The sequence below is a fragment of the Oryctolagus cuniculus genome, chromosome 7 (genome assembly GCF_964237555.1).
Source record: "Oryctolagus cuniculus chromosome 7, mOryCun1.1, whole genome shotgun sequence".
NCBI lineage: Eukaryota > Metazoa > Chordata > Mammalia > Lagomorpha > Leporidae > Oryctolagus > Oryctolagus cuniculus.
The window spans coordinates 46831463-46851056 of NC_091438.1; the positions used below are offsets into that span (position 1 = coordinate 46831463).

Below are 19594 nucleotides of genomic sequence, written 5' to 3' on the forward strand. Positions count from 1 at the left end.
ATGTTTGCTCCGCTAGATTGTGAACTTTACTAGGGCGTGGCTCAACTGTGGGAGCGCATGGATCTATCATCAGACTCAGAGGTGAAGCGCAAGTTGGCCCTCTTATTAGCAATATGATCTCAAAAGTTTCTTAATTCTCCTAAGCTTCAGTTTCTTCATCTGGCACATGGAGACAACAGCAGGAACCTCCTGAGGTTTTCACGAGAAGGAAATGAGAAATGCAGATGTGCCTGGCACCAGGCAGGGCACCCAGTGCTGCACTGCCCCGCCCCCTCCAGGAGCCAGGGCCTAACCAGGCAGACGACCCTTGCTCTAACACAGGATTGCCTCAGCTGAAGGGAGTGCCTCTCCCGAGGTCCCACTCATGTTTGTCCTGGTGAACTGCACCCAATGACTAATGTGACATGGTTGTATAAAAGGCCAGTCCCTCTTGCCTCAGTTCAGAATATAATGATTAAAAATGCAGATTAGGAGCAGGTGTTTGGTCCAACGGTTAAGACACCACTTGGGATGCACATCCCATATCAGAGTCCCTGGGTTCAAGTCCCAGTTCTGCTTATGATCCAGCTTATTGCCAATGCACACCGTAGGAGGCAGTGTGTGATGGCCCAAGCACTTGGGTTCTTCTCACCCAAGTGGGAGATCGGGGACAACTTCCAGGCTCCTAGCGTTGGCTTGGCCTAGTCCCAGCTGTTGAAGGCAGTTGGGTAGTGAATTAGCAAACGGGAGATCTCTTTCTGTCTCTCTTCCTTTCAAATAAGTAAAATATTTAAATTACTGTACCCAGTATATCTCTGAGAACATTTGACTGAATCCCAGAGCGACTTTCAGGCTCAGTCATGGGACCTATTAGAAAAGTTCATTCTGGACTACTCTGCTGTATTTCCAGCTGCAATCATTTGTATTGCATAACATTTGTTCTCTTAAGGCCAGCATTATGGTGCTACAGATAAAGCTGCTGCCTGCAATACCAGCAACCCATATGGCAGCCAGTTCAAGTCCTGGCTGCTCCACTTCCCATCCAGCTCCCTGCTAATGTGCCTGGGAAAACTCAAATCCTTGGGCCTCTGCCACCCACGTGGGAGACCCAGATGGAATTCCAGGCTCCTGGCTTCAGCCTAGCCCAGCCCTGGTCATTGCAGCCATTTGGGGAAGTAACTAAAGGTTGAACTCTCTCTCTCTCTCTCTCTCTCTGTAACTTTGCCTTTCAAATAAATAAATAATTGTTATTTTTTTCAGTGTTCTCTCAGGATAGGAAGTTACCTTTCTCTGATAGGTCTAAGGTGTAGAGAGCACTAACTCTCCCATCAGTGTTCCCGACAATCCCTCATGCTTTTGTTTCAGCGTGATAGTCTCAAACTCGTTTGTCAGATTGCTCTGATTTCTGTCTCCTTACCCAAAATAGCCTTGTATTTTATTCATAGTTTAATTCCATTCCATTCTCAGGAAGACTAGAAGAAAAGTACTGGTGAAAATAGGATGTTAGGGTATAAAATTAAATCTGAAGGAAAATATGATTTTTATTTTTTAAAAGATTTATTTATTTATTTGAAAGTCAGAGTTACACAGAGAGAGGATATGGAGAGAGGGAGAGAAAGAGAAAGAGAGGTCTTCTATCCGCTGGTTCACTTCCCAATTGGCTGCAATGGCTGGAGCTGCGCTGATCCAAAGCCAGGAGCCAGGAGCTTTCTCTGGGTACCCCACGCAGGCGCATGGGCCCAAGAGCTTGGGCCATCTTCTACTGCTTTCCCAGGCCACAGCAGAGAACTGGATCAAAAGTGTAGCAGCCGAGACTTGAACCAGCACTCATATGGGATGCTGGCACTGCAAGCGGAGGCTTTACCCGCTATGCCACAGCGCCAGCCCTGGAAAATATGATTTTTAAAAATAATTTTTTAAAAGCTGTGTGTAGGCCGGCGCCGTGGCTCAATAGGCTAATCTAGCGGCGCCGGCACACCCGGTTCTAGTCCCGGTCGGGGCGCCGGATAAAAAAAAAAAAAAGATAAAAAAGCTGTGTGTGTGTGTGTATGTGTGTGTGTGTGTGTAGCACAGTGGTTAAGACGCTGCTTGGGAAACCTTCATCCCCCATTGCAGTGCCTGGGTTTTGAGTCCCACATGTACTCTACATTCCAGCTTCCTGGGAGGCAGCAGGCAATGGCTCAAGTACGTGGGTCTCTGCCACTCATGTGGGAGACCCAGACTGAATTCAGGGGTTCCGGCTTGGGACTGGCCCAGCCCCAGCTGTTGCAGCAGATGGGGAGTGAACCAGTTGATGGGTGATCTCTGTCTCTCTCTTCCTTCCTTTAAAATAATAAATACATAAATTTTTTTTAAAAGCCATATAAGGGGACGGCGCTGCGGTGTAGCCAGTTCAAGTCCTGGCTGCTTCACTTCGATCCAGCTCTCTGCTGTGGCCAGGGAAAGCAGTAGAAGATGCCCCAAGTGCTTAGGCCTCTGCACCTGCATGGGAGACCCGAAAGAAGCTCCTGGCTCCTGGCTCCGGATGGGCTCAGCTTCAGCCATTGCAGCCATTTTGAAAGTGAACCAGCAGATGGAAGATTTCTCCCTCTTTTTCTCTCTCTTTCTTTCTCTCTCTCTCTGCCTCTCCCTCTCTGTAACTCTTTCGATGTAAATACAAAAACTTGAATATATATATATATATAAATTAGAGTAAAAATGAAAAGAAATATGCAGTGAGTACAAATAAGTGATTTTTTTTTTTTTTTTTTTGACAGGCAGAGTGGACAGTGAGAGAGAGAGACAGAGAGAGAAAGGTCTTCCTTTTGCCGTTGGTTCACCCTCCAATGGCCGCCGCTGCAGCCGGCGCACCGCGCTGATCCGATGGCAGGAGCCAGGATCCAGGTGCTTTTCCTGGTCTCCCATGGGGTGCAGGGCCCAAGCACCTGGGCCATCCTCCACTGCACTCCCTGGCCATAGCAGAGAGTTGGCCTGGAAGAGGGGCAACCGGGACAGAATCCGGCGCCCCGACCGGGACTAGAACCCGGTGTGCCGGCGCCGCAAGGTGGAGGATTAGCCTATTGAGCCACGGCGCCGGCCCAAATAAGTGATTTTTATGTCTTTCTCTACAAGAAAGGTAGTCTATCTTACACTTAAAAAAAAAAAAAAAGATTTATTTGAGTCCAGCACTGTGGTGTAGCAGATGAAGCCACTGCCTCCAGTGCCCGCATCTCATATGGGTGCCTGTTCAAGTCACAGCTGCTCCATTTCTGATCCAGCTCTCTGCTGTGGCCTGGGAAAACAGTGGAAGATGGCCCAAGTCCTTGGGCCCCTGTATCGCAAGGAAGACCTGGTTGAATCTTCTGGCTCCTGGCTTCGGATTGGCTCAGCTCCAGCCATTGCAGCCATCTGGGGTGTGAACCAGCAGATGGAAGATTCTCTCTCTCTCTCTGCCCCTGCCTTTTAAAAAAAAGATTTATGTATTTATTGGAAAGGAAGAGGCAGAGAGAGAGAGAGAGAGAGAGAGAGAGAGAGAGAGAAGATCTTTATTTTTCTTTTTAAGATTTATTTATTTTACTTGAAAGCCAGAGTTACACAGAGAGAGAAGGAGAGGCAGACAGAGAGAGAAAGAGAGAGAGAGGTCTTCCATCTGCTGGTTCACTCTCCAATTGGCCGCAACGGCTGGAGCTGTGCTGATCCGAAGCAAGGAGCCAGGAGCTTCAACTGGGTCTCCCTCGTAGGTGCAGGGGCCCAAGGGCTTGGGCCTTCTTCTACTGTTTTCCCAGGCCATAGCAGAGAGCTGGATCGGAAGTGGAGCAGCCAGGACTCGAACAGGCCCACATGGGATGCCGGCACTGCAGGTGGTGGCCTCACCTGCTGCGCCATAGCACTGGCCCCAGGAGATCTTTCATTTACTGGTTCACTCCCAAAATGGTTGTATTAGTTAAGGCTGGGCCAGGCTGAAGCCAGGAGGCAGGAACTTCATCCAAGCACTTGGGCCATCCTCCACTGCTTTCCCAGGCGTATTAGTAGGGAGCTGGGTTGGAAGCAGAGCAATTGAGGCTATAAAATGAGCACTCCGATATGGGATACCAATGTCCAAGTGTTGGCTTTAACCGACTGCACCACCACACTAGCACTTATTTTACACTTTGCAACATTCATAAAAACAAAATCTGAGCCGGCGCTGCGGCTCACTAGGCTAATCCTCTGCCTGCGGCGCTGGCACACTGGGTTCTAGTCCTGGTCGGGGCGCCGGATTCTGTCCCGGTTGCCCCTCTTCCAGGCCAGCTCTCTGCTGTGGCCAGGAAGTGCAGTGGAGGATGGCCCAAGTGCTTGGGCCCTGCACCCCATGGGAGACCAGGAGAAGTATTTCTGTCTGTTACTCTTTCAAGTAAATAAATATTTTTTTTAAAATTTAAAGATGTGAATTTCACACGTCTCACAGTTTCATAAAATGATTTTCTTTTTTCTTTCTTCATTTATTTGAAAGGCAGAGTGGTGGTGGTGGGGGCTCTTCTGTCCATAGGTTCACTCCTCAAATGTCCCTAACAGCTGGACTGGGCCAAAGCTGGGATCCAGGAACTCCCTCTGGATCTCCCATATGGGCAGCAGGGATCCAAGGACCCGAATCAGTCCCAGTTGCCACACATACTAGCAGGAAACTGAATTGGAAAGGGAGGCAGAACTTGGTTGATCCCAGGTGTGTGCATCAGGCACTGGCTTAGCCTGCAGCGTCACAATGCCAGTAGCCACACAACTATTTTCTATAAAGCTCAAAAACAAGCAAAACTAAACACATCCTGGCCAGGAACAGGTATGTGAGCAAATTATGAAAGTGAAAAGCAGGGCCGGCGCCGCAGCTCACTAGGCTAATCCTCCGCCTTGCAGCGCCGGCACACCGGGTTCTAGTCCTGGTCGGGGCGCCGGATTCTGTCCCGGTTGCCCCTCTTCCAGGCCAGCTCTCTGCTGTGGCCCGGGAGTGCAGTGGACGATGGCCCAAGTGCTTGGGCCCTGCACCCCATGGGAGACCAGGAGAAGCACCTGGCTCCTGCCATCGGATCAGCGCGGTGCGCCGGCCGTGGCGGCCATTGGAGGGTGAACCAACGGCAAAGGAAGACCTTTCTCTCTGTCTCTCTCTCTCTCACTGTCCACTCTGCCTGTCAAAAAAAAAAAAAAAAAATGTGAAAAGCAGAAATGATAAATGTAAAATTCAGAAAGGCTACCTCTGAGGACAGGACACAACAGGTAGGTTCAGCCAGGCACACCCAGATACAGTCAGCCCTGTGTCCTCAGGTGAGGAAGGCCTGCAGGGGCTCAACCAACCATCAGAGGAAAACAGGAAAAAAAACCTGAGTCCGTACTGAACACGTAGACTTCTTTTCCTCATCTAAATAACATAACAACTATTCACACAGTACTTGCGTGCATTAGCTATTATAAATAATCTAGATGACTTAAGGCATATGCAGGGGGTGTGTGTGTAGGTTATATGCAAACATGACAACACTTCATAGAAGGAACCTGAACATCCCGAAACTGACTGCCTATGGAAACCAAGGACAATGGCATACAGCAAGGCATCAGTGATAATTCTGGCTCTTAAACTGAAAGGTTTCATGGATGTTCATTTTGCTGTTATACTTCTTGTCTATATATGTTTTGCTTGCATATGTCAAGTATTAATCACTTTTTTAATATAATAAGGGAGACAATAGACAAGGGGAAGCATTACGTGAATTTTGCACCCTACTCTCTAACCTACAAGAAAAACTTCCTTTAAGCTTGGTGCTTCAGGAAGATAAACCAAGTGTTCTTGTTTTTTAAGATTTTATTTATTTCTTTGAGAGGCGGCACGGGAGACAGCAGTCAGTCTTTCATCTGCTGGTGCATTCCCCAAATGGCCACAATGGCCAGAGCTGGGCTGACCTGAAGCCAGGAGCCAGGAGCTTCCTCCAGGTCTCCCACATGGGTGCAGGGACCCAAGCACCTGGGCTATCCTTTACTGCCTTCCCATAGCAATCATAGCAGAGCTGGATAGGAAGTAGAGTAGCTGGGACTCGAAATGGCTCCCATATGGGATGCCAGTGCTACAGGCAGAGGCTTAGCACACTACACCACAGTACCAGCCTATCTTGTTTTAAAAACATTTATTTATTTATTTATTTGAAAGTCAGAGATTGGGCCAAGGATGGGGAGAGGGGGAGATTCTATCCACTGGTTTACTTCCTAGATGGCCATAAAGGCCAGGGTTGGGCCAAGCTGAACCAAGAGATCCTTCCAGGTCTCCTACATAGGTGTAAGAGTCCAAACACTTGCGCCATCTTCTGTTGCTGCTCCCCGGTCATTAGCAGGGAGCTTGATTGGAAGTGGAGCAGCCAGGTCTTGAACCGGCGTCCATATGGGATACCTGTATTGCCGGCAGCAGCTTTACCCGCTCCACCACAACCCTGGGCCCAAGATGCACCATGGTCTGCAGTTTCAGACCCCACTTGTAAAAGTCAGGCCCAGGCCGGCACTGCGGCTCACTAGGCTAATCCTCTGCCTGCGGCGCTGGCACACCGGGTTCTAGTCCTGGTCTGGGCGCCGGATTCTGTCCCGGTTGCCCCTCTTCCAAGGCCAGCTCTCTGCTGTGGCCCGGGAGGGCAGTGGAGGATGGCCCAAGTGCTTGGGCCCTGCACCCCATGGGAGACCAGGAGAAGCACCTGGCTCCTGGCTTTGGATCAGCGTGGTGCGCCAGCCACAGCGCACTGGCCGCGGTGGCCATTGGAGGGTGAACCAACGGCAAAGGGAAGACCTTTCTCTCTCTCTCTCTCACTATCCACTTTGTCAAAAAAAAAAAAAAAAAAAAAAAAATCTTACAAAAAAAAAAAAAAAAAAAAAAGTCAGGCCTAAAGGATTCCTGGTGTTTAGGGCCCTCATCTTTGCCCATTTTCCCATCTTCCTCTCCTGCCCCAGAGGTCTGAGCAAGTCAATTGCTCAGAGACCTGCGCCTGCATCAGTACATCCTGTTCCTGTGACTGGAGACATTCTCTTCTCTTCTGCACCTGCTGACGACCTCGCACCCTCTGGGGCGCTCAATGGTTCCCCCAGGAGCCTCCCGACGCTGCCAGTCTGGCTCTTTCTGCTCACTGTCCCCACAGTGCTTTGTTCCCACCTCTCTCCTTCTCTTTTTTTAAAATATATTTTCATCTATTTGAGAGACAGTGACAGAGAGGGAGGTATCTTCCATATACTGGTTCACTTCCCAAATGCTCGCAAGTCAGAACTCCATCCAGGTCTCCCTGTGGGTGGTCAGAGCCAAGCCCTTGAGCCATTATCTGCTGCCTCCCAGACACCTTAGCAGGGAGCTGGACTGGAAGTGCTAAAGAGCCAGGACTCAAACTGGCAGTCCAATATGGGTCCCAACCCAAGCAGGGGCTGACCTGCTGCGTCCCTGCTCCCCCACCACACCCCCACCAACTGTATCCGCAGAATTGTTCCATACACTCTGTGGTCTTCCCCAGATCCCAAGGGCCAGCGTGGCTTTCAACTTCCTTCTGGGGCCCCAGGCCCAACACAAAGCAGGCTCTGAGCAAAGTTTTCCTCGGTGAGAAAGTGAGGCTGTGCACTCTCCCTTCTTAACTCAAAGTTACCACTATTTGACGCAAAAAAGAAAAAATTTACCAAGCTTTATTTAGGGTGTAATGGTTACAGACGTCTCCCTAGCCCTACATCCCACGTCCCAGGCAGTCGGCCACCCCTGCCCTCAGTCTCACTTCTTGTCCTCCTCCTTCTTGTCTTTCTTGCCATCCTTGGTGGCCTGGGAGGCCAGGGAGCCCATGGCATTTCGAATGGCTTCGTTGTTGGGATCCACACCAGGAAGGTTCTCTAGAACACTCTGAAGGAACTCGGGGTCCTGCATCACGTCGTAATCATCCTCCTCCTGAAAAGAAGGCAGTGATGGCTCGGGACAGGGCAGGGGCAGGCGGGGGCAGGGGACAGCAGCACGCTCCCGCCTCAGCCCTGCTTCCTCCTGTCGATGAGGCCCGGGGCACCGCTGGCCAAGAGAAGCAAAGCACATGGCAGGAAAGCACGCAGTGCCATCACACGAGGTGGGCACGAATGCAAAAATGCCGGCTTGCTACTGTGCAAGCAGAGAAGTCGGAGAGCTTTGCTAACGGAGCTCAGTGGGAAAAACAGACGCCTGCGGTCCCACAGCCCGGCTCCTTTGTCTTTTTTCCCAGACCCTCTTTCCACCCTCCTGGGAAGATGATGACCCAGAGACCTGTCCGGAGTCCTCCCGTCAGCAAGGACGGAGAATCTGGAAGACCGGGGCACTTCTGCAACTGACTAGCAGCGCACCGTGGCCTCAGCAAGGTTTACACGTGTTGCCTTCTGCTCCTCAAAGTTCTCATCTACGAAACCCTGGAGGAGGAACGGTCCTCACCCGAGAGGCCTGAGGACCTGAACACACGGGGGTCCCGCACCGGTCAGGGCCGGCGCTCACCTTGGCTGGCTCCGATGTGTCCATGGCTGAGCTGGCATCGATGTCTGCTGACTCTGCCTGGCCAAACTCTGAGGACGAGAGAGCAGCCTGCTCAGTGGCGCTTCCCGACCCCGGCCACAGCACCGCCCCGGCGCCCTGCTCACCGGCGCCCTGCAGGGACATCTGCATGGCGTAGGCGATCTGCTCTTCCTCGGTCATGCTGCTCAGGTCGGGGAGCCCGGAGCGGCTGAACTCCTGCTGGCTGATGGTCATCTTCAGCAGGGCGTCGTCCGAATCTAGGCAGGGAAGAGGCGCTGAATGGACCTGGGGCTGCATCCCGCCGACCCGCTACAAAGCCACCGCTCCAGGCCGGCCCTCCGCCCCTCCTCCTCTCCCCGCCACCCCTACACCACACTCTGCAGGGTCTCCCCCCGGCTCCCGCTCTTGAGCACCCTCAGGCCAGGGACGTCAGATTCCACCTCTTTCACCTTCAGCCCCCGCTGTGGGAATCCCAGCCTCAGCGGCGGAGGCTGCCGCGGCCCGCCGTGCCTCCTCCTCCTGCCGCTGCCGCTGCTCTTCCATAGAGACCCGCAGAGCCTGGAGAAGGGCAGGACAAAGTCCGATTTTCCCCCAGCCTCGCTCCTGCTGGGGGCTGGCGGGGGGGGGGGGGGGCAGCTGAGGGCAGAAAGGGCGCACAGGGGGGCAGCTTCTGCACGTGGGAAAAGCTGCAGGGCTAACAGGTGGTGTGGCCTGGGGTCTGATCAGGAGATGGGAACACGGAAGAGTCCAACAGAGACGAGACAGAACGACGGGAGGGGGTAGTGCGAGTGGGGGCACTGGGGAAGGACCAAGGGTGACGGCAGTGTTTGGGGCTGCAGCACTAGGGGGTGCTGGTCTGTAGGGGGGCTCCAGCTGGGGTCGACCCTGGCTCACCAGGGCCAGCTCAGGATCGGCACTGGGATCCACTCCAAACTCGAAGTCACTGGCACCAAGACCCAGCATGGCGCCACCTTCACCAGCCAGAATCGGGGAGCTGATGAGGGCATCAGCCAAGCTGGGCCCGGGGGGCACTGTCACCAGGTGGGAGCCAGTTCCATCTTTGCCGTTCAGGGTGTTTACAAAGGCTGTCAGCTTTTCTGTGTTCACTTCCTGGGGAGGGAAGAACACAGGACGCCCTCTGAGGCCTCGCCCCGCACTTTCTGCTCGCCCACAGCTACTCCCCCCCAGGGCAGCACTCCTTAGGCTAAGGGCTATCTGGTTTGTAACCACCAAGTCAAGCCAACGGCCCCTCAAGGCCCTACTCACCTCTTCCCCAAAATTGATGATGTCAACATTTACTTTCTCCTTCTTGAGGCGTTTAGCGAGTTTCACCAGCTGGGAAGAAGGAGAGAGATCAAGAAATCTGTTCCATGCTGGGCAGGGAAGCACTGCCTCATCAAAGCACGCAGAAACATGGGGACCGCCCCGAAGTTCCCCGGCAGAAACGCAGGTCCTGCACGTCCACTTCCCCCCAGACCGCTGAGTCCAGCGCGTCTGCCAGGCTGGGCTGCAGGCTGGCAGAGCTCGCCCCCACGCACGGGCGGCTCCCCCTTGGACTCACATCCTTTTCGTTGTCCTCCACAGGGCTCCCCACGAAGGCGATGATGCGCATCTTGTGATTCTTGCCCTGTCGGTGCTTCAGAGCCAGCTTGTGAAGGAAGAGGAAGCTCTGAGTCAGCCCAAGCTCTCGCCCAGCTCTTTCCTGTGTCACTCTGGGCCCTGTTCTCTTACCGTCTCAATGCACTCCAAGTCGACCTTCGTGCTCACACAAGACCCAGCCGCCACCCACTCCCACCCTGCCTGCTGTGCCTCTCTGCGGGTGGGGTGGTGGGGTGCCTCAGGGCCAGAGACTTTCTCCTCCAGCGTCTCCATGATGCTGGCACGCACACCACCACGTCCTTCCCAACCCAAGTTAGCTCTGTCTCGGCCCTCCCTCTCCCCCTGCTCTGGTTCTAGCTGAAGAGTCTCGGGGAGAAATGAGTGATGTTGGAAGAACTCGGAGCAGGGAGGAAGCATCGAGGGGACCCGTCAGGACTCACGTGGGCCACGCGGATGCCAGTGCAGAAGGTGATCTTGCCCTTGGGCTGCACAGTATGGAGCTTGGAGAGGATGCGGCCGGTGTCGGGGGTGAGCGTGGTCAGCACTTCACAGTCACTAGGATGTGGGCAAAGTGCTTCAGGGGGATGCAGCTGCCTCCAAACTGTGGCTGACTTAGGTTTCGTTTTTTCAGTTTTATTTATTTATTTGAAAGGCAGGCAGACCTCCCATTTGCTGGTTCACTCCCCAAGGGCCAACCACAGCAGGGCTGGGCCAGACCAAAACTAGGAGCCAGGAGCTCAAACCCAGTCTCCCACACGGGTGGCGGGGACCCAACAACTTGAGCCATCACCTGCTGCCTCCTAGGGGGTGCATTAGCAGGGAGCTGGAACGGACAGCAGAGCTGGGACCTGAGCTGACGCACGCTGATGGGGATGCCAGTGTCCCAAGCAGCATCCTAACCACTGCACCAAAGGCCACACCCTGGCTTACCCTTTCCTTAGAAACCCTGGAAGGAACTAATCTCTGTTCTCCTTAACCAAACACCTGTGCTTAGTGGACCCCAGCTACAGAAGAGCTACGTGACTTTAGGAATCCTGTGCTCCACCTCCAAGTGTTGTCCCCAGCTCCTCTTCTCTCTCTCAGGGCTGCTTTCTATCTTTCCAGACCATCTTCTACCTGATTGTGCACAAACGCCCAGAGAGGTTCTCACATGAGGATCGGCAGTTCCTAAAACAAATCATTTCAGGGGTAACAAGATGTGCGGATCAGGGGCTATCATCCAAAATCACGTTTCCTGGACTTTGTGATACACTGGGGCATAGCGAGTAAGCTGCCACTCAGGACACACGCCCACATCATAGTGCATGCCCTGTGTCCTGGCTACTCTGTTCCCCATCCAGCTTCCTGCTAATACCCCTGAAAGGCAGCAGATGTAGATCCAAGTGCTTGAGTCCCTGCCACCCACTCGGGAGACACGGATAGAGTTCCTGGCATTTGAGGAGTGAACCAGTAGATGGAAGATCGTTCTGTCTTGTCTTCTATCACTCTGCCTTTCAAATAAATAAATCTTTACAGACATACATATCTTGTTGTACGTACTTTCCTGCGAAATTTCATCCTGAGATTTAGCTTTCTAACTATATGAAATTCGAGTCACTACTAAAAACAAGCGTTATTTATACTGACTAGTGAAGGACGTTCTTAGGAAAGTGATGGGCAAAAGCAGTTTCAGGGACTCTGTGAAAGGTGAGCCACTTCCTGGTGGGACAGGCAACTCGTAACAGCGGGTCACCCGTGGGAAAACCACTGCCCACCCCCCACCTCCTCCGTCCCACGTACTTGGCCAGCGTGATGAGGCCCACGTTGTTCTCAGGGTTGCTGCGGGTCTTTGAGTGACACACTATGTTGACGGCGTCCTGCTGGGCCTGCAGCCGGGTGGGCAGGAAGTCCCCATTCCGCATATACTCACTGTTGTCCACGCTGTCAGATTAGGGGAGGAGGAAAGAGAAGAGTTACAGGCGTCTGAGATCTCCACTCCACCCCTCACAGAGGCAGTTTTCAGACTTTGGGGAACTTACAATCACAGCAGTTTCTTTTCTTTCTTTCTTTCTTTTTCTTTCTTTCTTTCTTTTTTTTTTTAGATTTATGTATTTATTTGAAAGTCAGAGTTATACAGGAAGAGAAGGAGAGGCAGAGAGAGAGAGGATAGAGGTCTTCCATCCACTGGTTCACTCCTCAATTGGCTGCAATGGCCGATTTGCACCGATCCGAAGCCAGGATCCAGGAGCTTCTGCTAGGTCTCCCACGTGGGTGCAGGGGCCCAAGGACTTAGGCCATCTTCTACTGCTTTCCCAGACCATAGCAGAGAGCTGGATCGGAAGTGGGGCAGCTGGGACTCAAACTGGTGCCCATATGGGATGCTGGCACTGCAGGCAGCAGCTTTACCCACTATGCCACAGTTCCGGCCCCTGCAGTTTTTCTTTAAATAAAACACAGACCAAGCTTTACCAGGCATGTGACTCAAAATGACCAGAGGAGGGAAAATTTTTTAAAATTTCCACAAATCATTCTGATCAGATTTGGTCTACTGATATCCCACGTGCACTTTCTTATAAGCTGTGTTTATTAAGTGTAAGGAAGCTTAATAAGTTTAATAAGCCAAGGATGCACATTCCATGGGGAACATTCCAAATGTGGGGAATGAAGAAAGTAATTTAAAACACTTCTATAGGGATGGGTATTTGGCCCAGTGGTTAAGAGGCCAGTTAGGGGGCTGCGTTGTGGTGCAGTGGGTTAAGCTGCCGCCTGTGACAGGTATCCCATGAGTGCCGGCTGGGGTTCCAGTTGCTCAGTTTCTAATACAGCTTCCTGCTAATGCACCTGGGAAAGCAACGGAAGATGGCCCAAGTGCTTGGACCCCTGCAGCCCATGTGGAGACCCAGAGGGAGTTCCAGGCTACTGATTTCGGCTTAGACCACACCTGGCCATTAGAGCCATTTGGGGATTGAACCAGCAATGGAAGATAGAGCAATCAATCTTCATCTCTTTCTCTAACTCTGCCTTCCAAATAAAATACATAAACTTTTTTTTTTAAAGGTTTATTTGAAAAGCAGATTTATGGGGAGAGAGAAGGAGATACAGAAAGAGATCTTCCATTCACTGGTTCACTCTTGAAATGGTCACACAGCCAGGACTGGGCCAGGCAAAGCCAGGAGCCAGGAGCCAGGAGCTTCATTCCGGTCTCCCACATGAGTGCCAGGGCCCAAGCACTCTGCTGCTTTCCCAGACACATTAGCAGGGAGCTAGGCCCAAAGTGGAGCAGCTGAGACTCAAATCGGTACCCATATGGGATGTGGGCACTGCAGGTGGCAGCTCAACCTGCCACACCACCATCTCCAATCAATTATATATCTAAAATATATATCTAATATATATATATATATATATATATATGTAAAAGGCCCATATCCCGAATTGGAATGTCTGGGTTCAATGCTCGCCTCTGGCTCCTGACTCCCGCTTCCAGCTAACGCAGACCCTGGGAATCTTTGGCAGTAGGACTGAAATGCAGAAGTGAGGTTTCATGGACTTGGGGTCTCACCTCTTCTATGCAACCTCTCTCACTGTAAAAGAATCCAGACAGCATGAAGTACAGGCTATTGCTCCCCACAGACCAGAGGAAGGCAGATTAAGCGAAGCGGCTGTGTAAGCCCTGCGGATGACGCCCAAGGTCCCTGGGAGCTCCGATCGTCAATGACTGTTCCCACGCTCATGGAAGAGGCAGAGACCTGGACGAGCCGCCTCCTCTCTACCAGCAGGTAAACACAGGTTAGACGGGGCGGGCAGCTGGCCCGGCGAAGACAGACGCACCCCACTCTGGAACGCCGCAGTTCAAGTCCCGGCCCTGCTCACAATTCCAGCTCCCTTCTCATGCTCACTCTGGGAGACAGCAGGTGATGATTCAAGTACTGGGGTCCCTGCCACTCACAGGGGGGAGACGCATTAAGTTTCCAGTGCCCAGCTTCAGCCTGCCCCAGCCCTGGCCATAGCGGGCATCTGCGGAGTGAGCCAGTGGACAGAAGCTGTTTCTGGTCTCTGTCTATCCACCAGTCTGTCTGTCTCTGCTTCTCAAAAAAAAAGAAAACGAGCTTAGGGTTTTCTTCTTTAGTGTGTTTTGTCTAGCAATAAATACAAATCAAAAACAGTACAGAGGTAATTAAGAAGCTCCTGGAAAATAAACAGAAAAGGGAATACAGGGTAGTATCCAAACCCTTATTCTATTTACTAATTCTACGATCCTAAATTGCTTAATTTTTCCAAGGTTCAGCTGCCTCATCTGTAGAACATAAACAGACTCCAGGGTTGCTGTGAAGAGTAAATGCACAGTACTGACATTTAGTAAGCATGGAGCGGACTAGTTCTTATAGAAGCTCAGTCAGAAACCTCACACACTCTGTGTAAAGGAGGTCAAGGGCCAACTCTCTGACTATGCAATCTACCATCTTCCCCACACAGTGTACCCAAATATCCTCCCAGCAGGGAAGAAACTGCCTCTAGCTTCAAATAGAGCAGCCAGTCCAACCACAGAAAACCAGAGACTTTGAGCACAGCCCAGAGAGAATCACCACGAAGTATAAGGATTGTGGGAGAGATCAGCAGGTGGATAGAGCGGGGACAAAATATCAGAGTAAAAAAGGGGGCCTGAGGGGCTGCCTTTGTGGTGTGGGTTAAGCCACGGCTGCCACGCTGAGTGCTAGTTGGAGTTCTGGCTGTTCTACTTCTGGTCCAGCTCCCTGCTAATACACCTAGGAAGGCAACAGAAGATGGCCCAACTGCTTGGATCCTTGCCATCCCTGTGGGAGATCTGGATGGAGTTCTTGGCTCCTGGCTTCCTGCTGGCCCAGCCTGAGCCGTTGCGGCCATTTGGGGAGTGAAGCACCAGATGGAAGATCTGTCTCTCTCTTTGCCTGCCTTTTAATAAGTAAATAAACCTTCAAAAACAGTGGGGGTGGGGAGCAGCCACTGCTGGCCATGTCACCATCCCATACTGGAGTACCACTTCCAGTCCTGGCTAATTTGCTTCAATCCAGCTCCCTGCTAATGCACCTGGGAAAGCATCGGAAGATGGCTCAAGTGCGTGGCCCGTGCACCCACGTGGGAGACCTGGATGGAGTTCCTGCCTTCTGGCTTAGGCTAGAACTAGCTACAGCCGAGGCAGCCATTTGGGGAGTGTATCCGTGGATGGAAGATCAACCTCTCTGATTTTCCTTCTCTCTTTCTCTGTAGCGCTGCCTTTCAAATAAAGAAAGAAAAAAATTCTTTAAGAAAAAAAACGGGGTGGGGGCAGGTAAGAACAGGGAGATGTGACAGGGAATCAGGCAACTGTCCCACTTTTTCACATCAGAACCACTGGGGGGCAGTGTTGGCACTGGCAAAGACAGATCCCGTGCTTCCCACACTTCAAAGAGCTGGTGGAAGGCAGATGTTTGGCGCAGCTGTTAAGAGGCTGCGTGGGATGGCTACATTCCATGTTGAAGAGCCCGGGTTTGAGTCTAGCTCTGCCTTCTGCCTCTTGCTAACGCACCATCAGAGAGCAAGCAGGCAACAGCTCCAGCGTTGGGGCTCCTGCCACCCTGTGGGAGACTCAGACCGAGTTCTGGGCTGCTGACTTCAGCCTGGCCCAGACCCAGATGCTGCAGGCATCTGAGAAGTGAACCAGCAGGTGGGACATCTGTATCTCTATCTCTTTTCTTTCTTCTTAAAGATGAATTTACTCGCCGGCGCCACGGCTCACTAGGCTAATCCTCCACCTTGCAGCGCCGGCACACCGGGTTCTAGTCCCGGTCGGGGCGCCGGATTCTGTCCCGGTTGCCCCTCTTCCAGGCCAGCTCTCTGCTGTGGCCAGGGAGTGCGGTGGAGGATGGCCCAGGTGCTTGGGCCCTGCACCCCATGGGAGACCAGGAAAAGCACCTGGCTCCTGGCTCCTGCCATCGGATCAGCGCAGTGCGCCGGCCACAGCGCGCCGGCCATGGCGGCCATTGGAGGGTGAACCAACGGCAAAGGAAGACCTTTCTCTCTGTCTCTCTCACTGTCCACTCTGCCTGTCAAAAAAAAAAAAAAAAAAAAAAGATGAATTTACTTATCAATCTACCAAGCTATTTGAAAGGCAGAGCAAGAGAGAGAGGAGAGACACAGAGACAGATCTTCATCCACTGACTCACTCCCAGCTGAAGCCAGGAGCCAGGAATTCCATACTGCTCTCCCACATGGGCGGCAGGGGCACAGCCACTCAGGCCATCTTCCCCATCTTTCCAGTGCCTTAGCAGGAAGCTGGAAGCCGGTTTGGAAGAACAGCCAGGACTCAAAACGGAACTTTCTTTTTTTTTTTTTTTTTTTTGACAGGCAGAGTGGACAGTGAGAGAGAGAGACAGGGAGAAAGGTCTTCCTTTTGCCGTTGGTTCACCCTCCAATGGCTGCCGCAGGTGGCGCGCTGCGGCTGGCACACAGCGCTGATCCGATGGCAGGAGCCAGGTACTTCTCCTGGTCTCCCATGGGGTGCAGGGCCCAAGCACCTGGGCCATCCTCCACTGCACTCCCTGGCCACAGCAGAGAGCTGGCCTGGAAGAGGGGCAACCAGGACAGAATCCGGTGCCCCAACCGGGACTAGAACCCAGTGTGCCGGCGCCGCAAGGCGGAGGATTAGCCCAGTGAGCCGCGGCGCCGGCCAAAACGGAACTTTCATACCTGCTGTACAACGCTGCTCCCCACCCCCATCTCTTCCTGTTGCTCTGCCTTTCAAATAGATAAAAATAATGAATAAACATTTTACAATATTTTTAAGGGACCGGTGTTGTAGCACAGCAGGTAAACTGCCACCCAGGATGCCAGCATCCCATATGGGCGCTGGTTCGAGTCCCAGCTGCTCCACTTCTGATCCAGCTCCCTGCTAACGTGCCTGAGGAAAAGTGGAAGACGGCCCAAGTGCTTGGGTCCCTTTCAGACCTGAGGGAAACCCAGCTGGAGTTCCAGGCTCCTGGCTTTGGCCTGGCCCAGCCCCAGCTGTTGCAGTCATTTAGGGAGTGAATCAGAGGATAGAAAACCTCTGTCTCTCTTTCTCTCCCTCTCTCTGTAACTGCCTTTCAAATCAATCAATCAAAAAAATTGTTTGAGGTGTCATTTTCTAAATCGTCATTTATCTACTTATTTATTTAATTTATTTGAAGGACAGATCTCCCACCTGCTGGTCCACTCCCCAAATACCCACAAAAGCCAGGACTGGGCCAGGCCAAAGCCAAGAACCAGAAACTCTCCTGTGCGTGGCAGAGGCCCAAGTACCGGAGCCATCACCTGCTGCCTCCCAGGCTGTGCACATCAGCACGAAGCGACCAGGACTTAAACCCAGGCACTCCTGGGGTGTGGGAGTCCCAAGTGAAGTCTCAGATGCCACACCACACGCCCGCCCTTAAATACCACTTGAATTCAGCTCTGTCTCCACCACCCGTAGGACTTTGTCAATATTCCTCTAAACAGAGGTGCCGGACAGAGTTCAAGCTCCTCGGCTTGGCATTCATGATCTTCAACTGAGCTCATCTAAGTTTCCAAAAAAATAAAAAATAACGGAAAAACCTTTGAATCACACTATCTACTTCCCATTCACTAACATGTTACCTGTCTGCACTTCAGCGACTCTGTAGGTGCCCGTCCCCCTACCCCTTCTCATCATGTCTAAGGCCCCGCGTACTTATCTTAGGGATCCCCTAAGTTCCATGGTAACTAACACTCACACAGTGCTCCAGTTTAGAGACCATGACGCATGTTTTATCAGCTATGCTATAGGACAGGTAGATGTCACTCTTGTTCCAATTTTATAGAAAAAAAAAGTGAGAGATTTCAAGTCCTGGCTTCTCCACTTCCTATCCCGCTTGGGCCCTTGCACCCCCGTGGGAGACCTGGAAGAAGCTCCTGGCTCCTGGCTTCAGATCAGCCCAGCTCCAGCTGTTGCAGCCATCTGGGGAGTGAACCAGTAGATTGAAGACCCTTCCCTCCCACCTCTCTGAACTCTGCCTTTCAAATAAATAAAAAAATAAAATAAAATAAATCCTTAAAAAAAGAAAACAGGTTTTTGTGTTTTTCCAAATTCTGTTCTCTTTCTATTAAGACATGCTTGCTTCCAGAGGTTGCCAGAATTAGCAAACAAAAACACAGGATTCCCACTTAAATCTGAGTTTCACATAAACAAGCTTTTTAGTATACATATACATTCACAGTCCTTTTTTATACAAAAAGTTATTGCTGGGGCCGGCGCTTGGTGTAGCAGGTAAAGCTGCTGTCTGCGATGCCAGTTCGAGTTCTGACTGCTCCACTTCAGATCCAGCTCCCTGCTAATGGCCTGGGAAAGGCAGCAGAGGAGTACCTGGGCCCCTGCCACCCACGTGAGAGACCTGGCTCCTGGCCTCGGCCTGGCTCACCCTGGTTGTTGCAGCCATTTGGGGAGTGAACCAGCAGATGGATGACCTCTCTCTCTCTCTCTCCTGCTTCCTCTCTCTCTCTCTCTAACTCTGCCTTTCAAATAAATAAACAAATCTTTTAAAAAAAGGAATAAGGCTCTCAGGTATGTCCCACCCAACTCACGACTTCTGCTGGGTTCATGTGCTACTCTGCATTCGCACCTAGAAGGAACCCTGGAATTGCTGCACACGTGCATGGTCTCCGTTTCTAAGTAGACTCTTACTAGCTGCTCAGCCTAGGGCTGGGACTGAAGAAAGCTGGTCTCTGGTTAAGAGCCTTTATTTCAGGTAGCCCGGGGGTTACATCTTGTCTCCATCACTTAAGCTGCAGGATTTCGGGCAAGTCACGCAAAATCGCTGAGCCTCAGTATCCTTCCAAAATGCAGGTGTATTTACCTCCAAGTGACGCTGTGAGGCTTAAGCGACATAAAGTAAACAAGCAAAAATGCCTGGCGCATAGGAAGCAATCTACAAACGGAGACGATACAAGGAAGGCAGGGGAGCCAGAGCTGAGGCAACTGACAATCTCTCCTCCAATACCCACTATTTTGAGAGGAGGACAGGAAGACAGAAGTCTGAGAAGCAGGACTCCGGTGAACAACAGACCTGGGGCTGGCCTACAGAGGACGACGCGGGAGTAGAGAGAGGCAGCAGGGCCCCGCTGGTCCGGCTTGGAGCGGGTTCCCGGGCCTGTCCTCTCTCGGCCCAGGGATGACTCAGGAAGTCCACAGAACTCCCTCCCTCCGAGCTTCGGGCTGCATCCCGTCCATCAGTCCCCCGCCCCCACCCCAGGCCCGCCGGCCTCGGTGCAACACGCGCTCCCAGCAGACCCAGACCCAGACCCGTCCCTACGGGTCCCGAGGTAGTTCCTCACCAAACCATAGTGCTTTCCAACACCATCTTGCCACCTTCCTCCCTCCCCGACCGGCTCGCCGACTGTGTAACAACAGCTCCTCCAATTGGACCTACGCTCGTCACCAATCACAGATCTCGGCGCTTCGAGCTAGTTCCGCCTCCAACCCCCATTGCCTTCTGGGAGTTGTAGGCGCAGCCAAAATAAAAGCGACGTTGCCGTGGGCGGGGC

General features: G+C 52.2%; 1 protein-coding gene across 6 annotated transcripts; it reads right to left on the reverse strand.

The window, feature by feature from the left end:
• Positions 1-7612: 7612 nt before the first annotated feature.
• On the reverse strand, positions 7613-19543 carry PSMD4 (proteasome 26S subunit ubiquitin receptor, non-ATPase 4). Of its 6 annotated transcripts, none has more exons than XR_011390019.1 (11): positions 19385-19543; positions 11843-11983; positions 10504-10618; positions 10026-10112; positions 9731-9799; positions 9359-9574; positions 8914-9022; positions 8590-8721; positions 8447-8514; positions 8225-8364; positions 7613-7882 (listed from the first exon to the last, which is right to left on the reverse strand). XR_011390019.1 is itself a non-coding variant. In XM_008264030.4 (10 exons), the coding sequence occupies exons 1-10, from the start codon at positions 19408-19410 to the stop codon at positions 7712-7714; spliced, it is 1134 nt and encodes a 377-aa protein (XP_008262252.1). In that variant the 5' UTR covers positions 19411-19543; the 3' UTR covers positions 7613-7711.
• Positions 19544-19594: the final 51 nt, after the last annotated feature.

Coding starts and splice junctions, on each gene's coding strand:
- PSMD4 (XM_008264030.4), bottom strand. CDS start 19,410: ATGGTGTTGGAAAGCACTATGGTTTG. Junction 9,800..10,025: donor TGGAGGACAACGAAAAGGAT/GTGAGTCCAAGG, acceptor CCTTCTTCCCAG/CTGGTGAAACTCGCTAAACG. Junction 8,515..8,589: donor GATGTCCCTGCAGGGCGCCG/GTGAGCAGGGCG, acceptor TCTCGTCCTCAG/AGTTTGGCCAGGCAGAGTCA.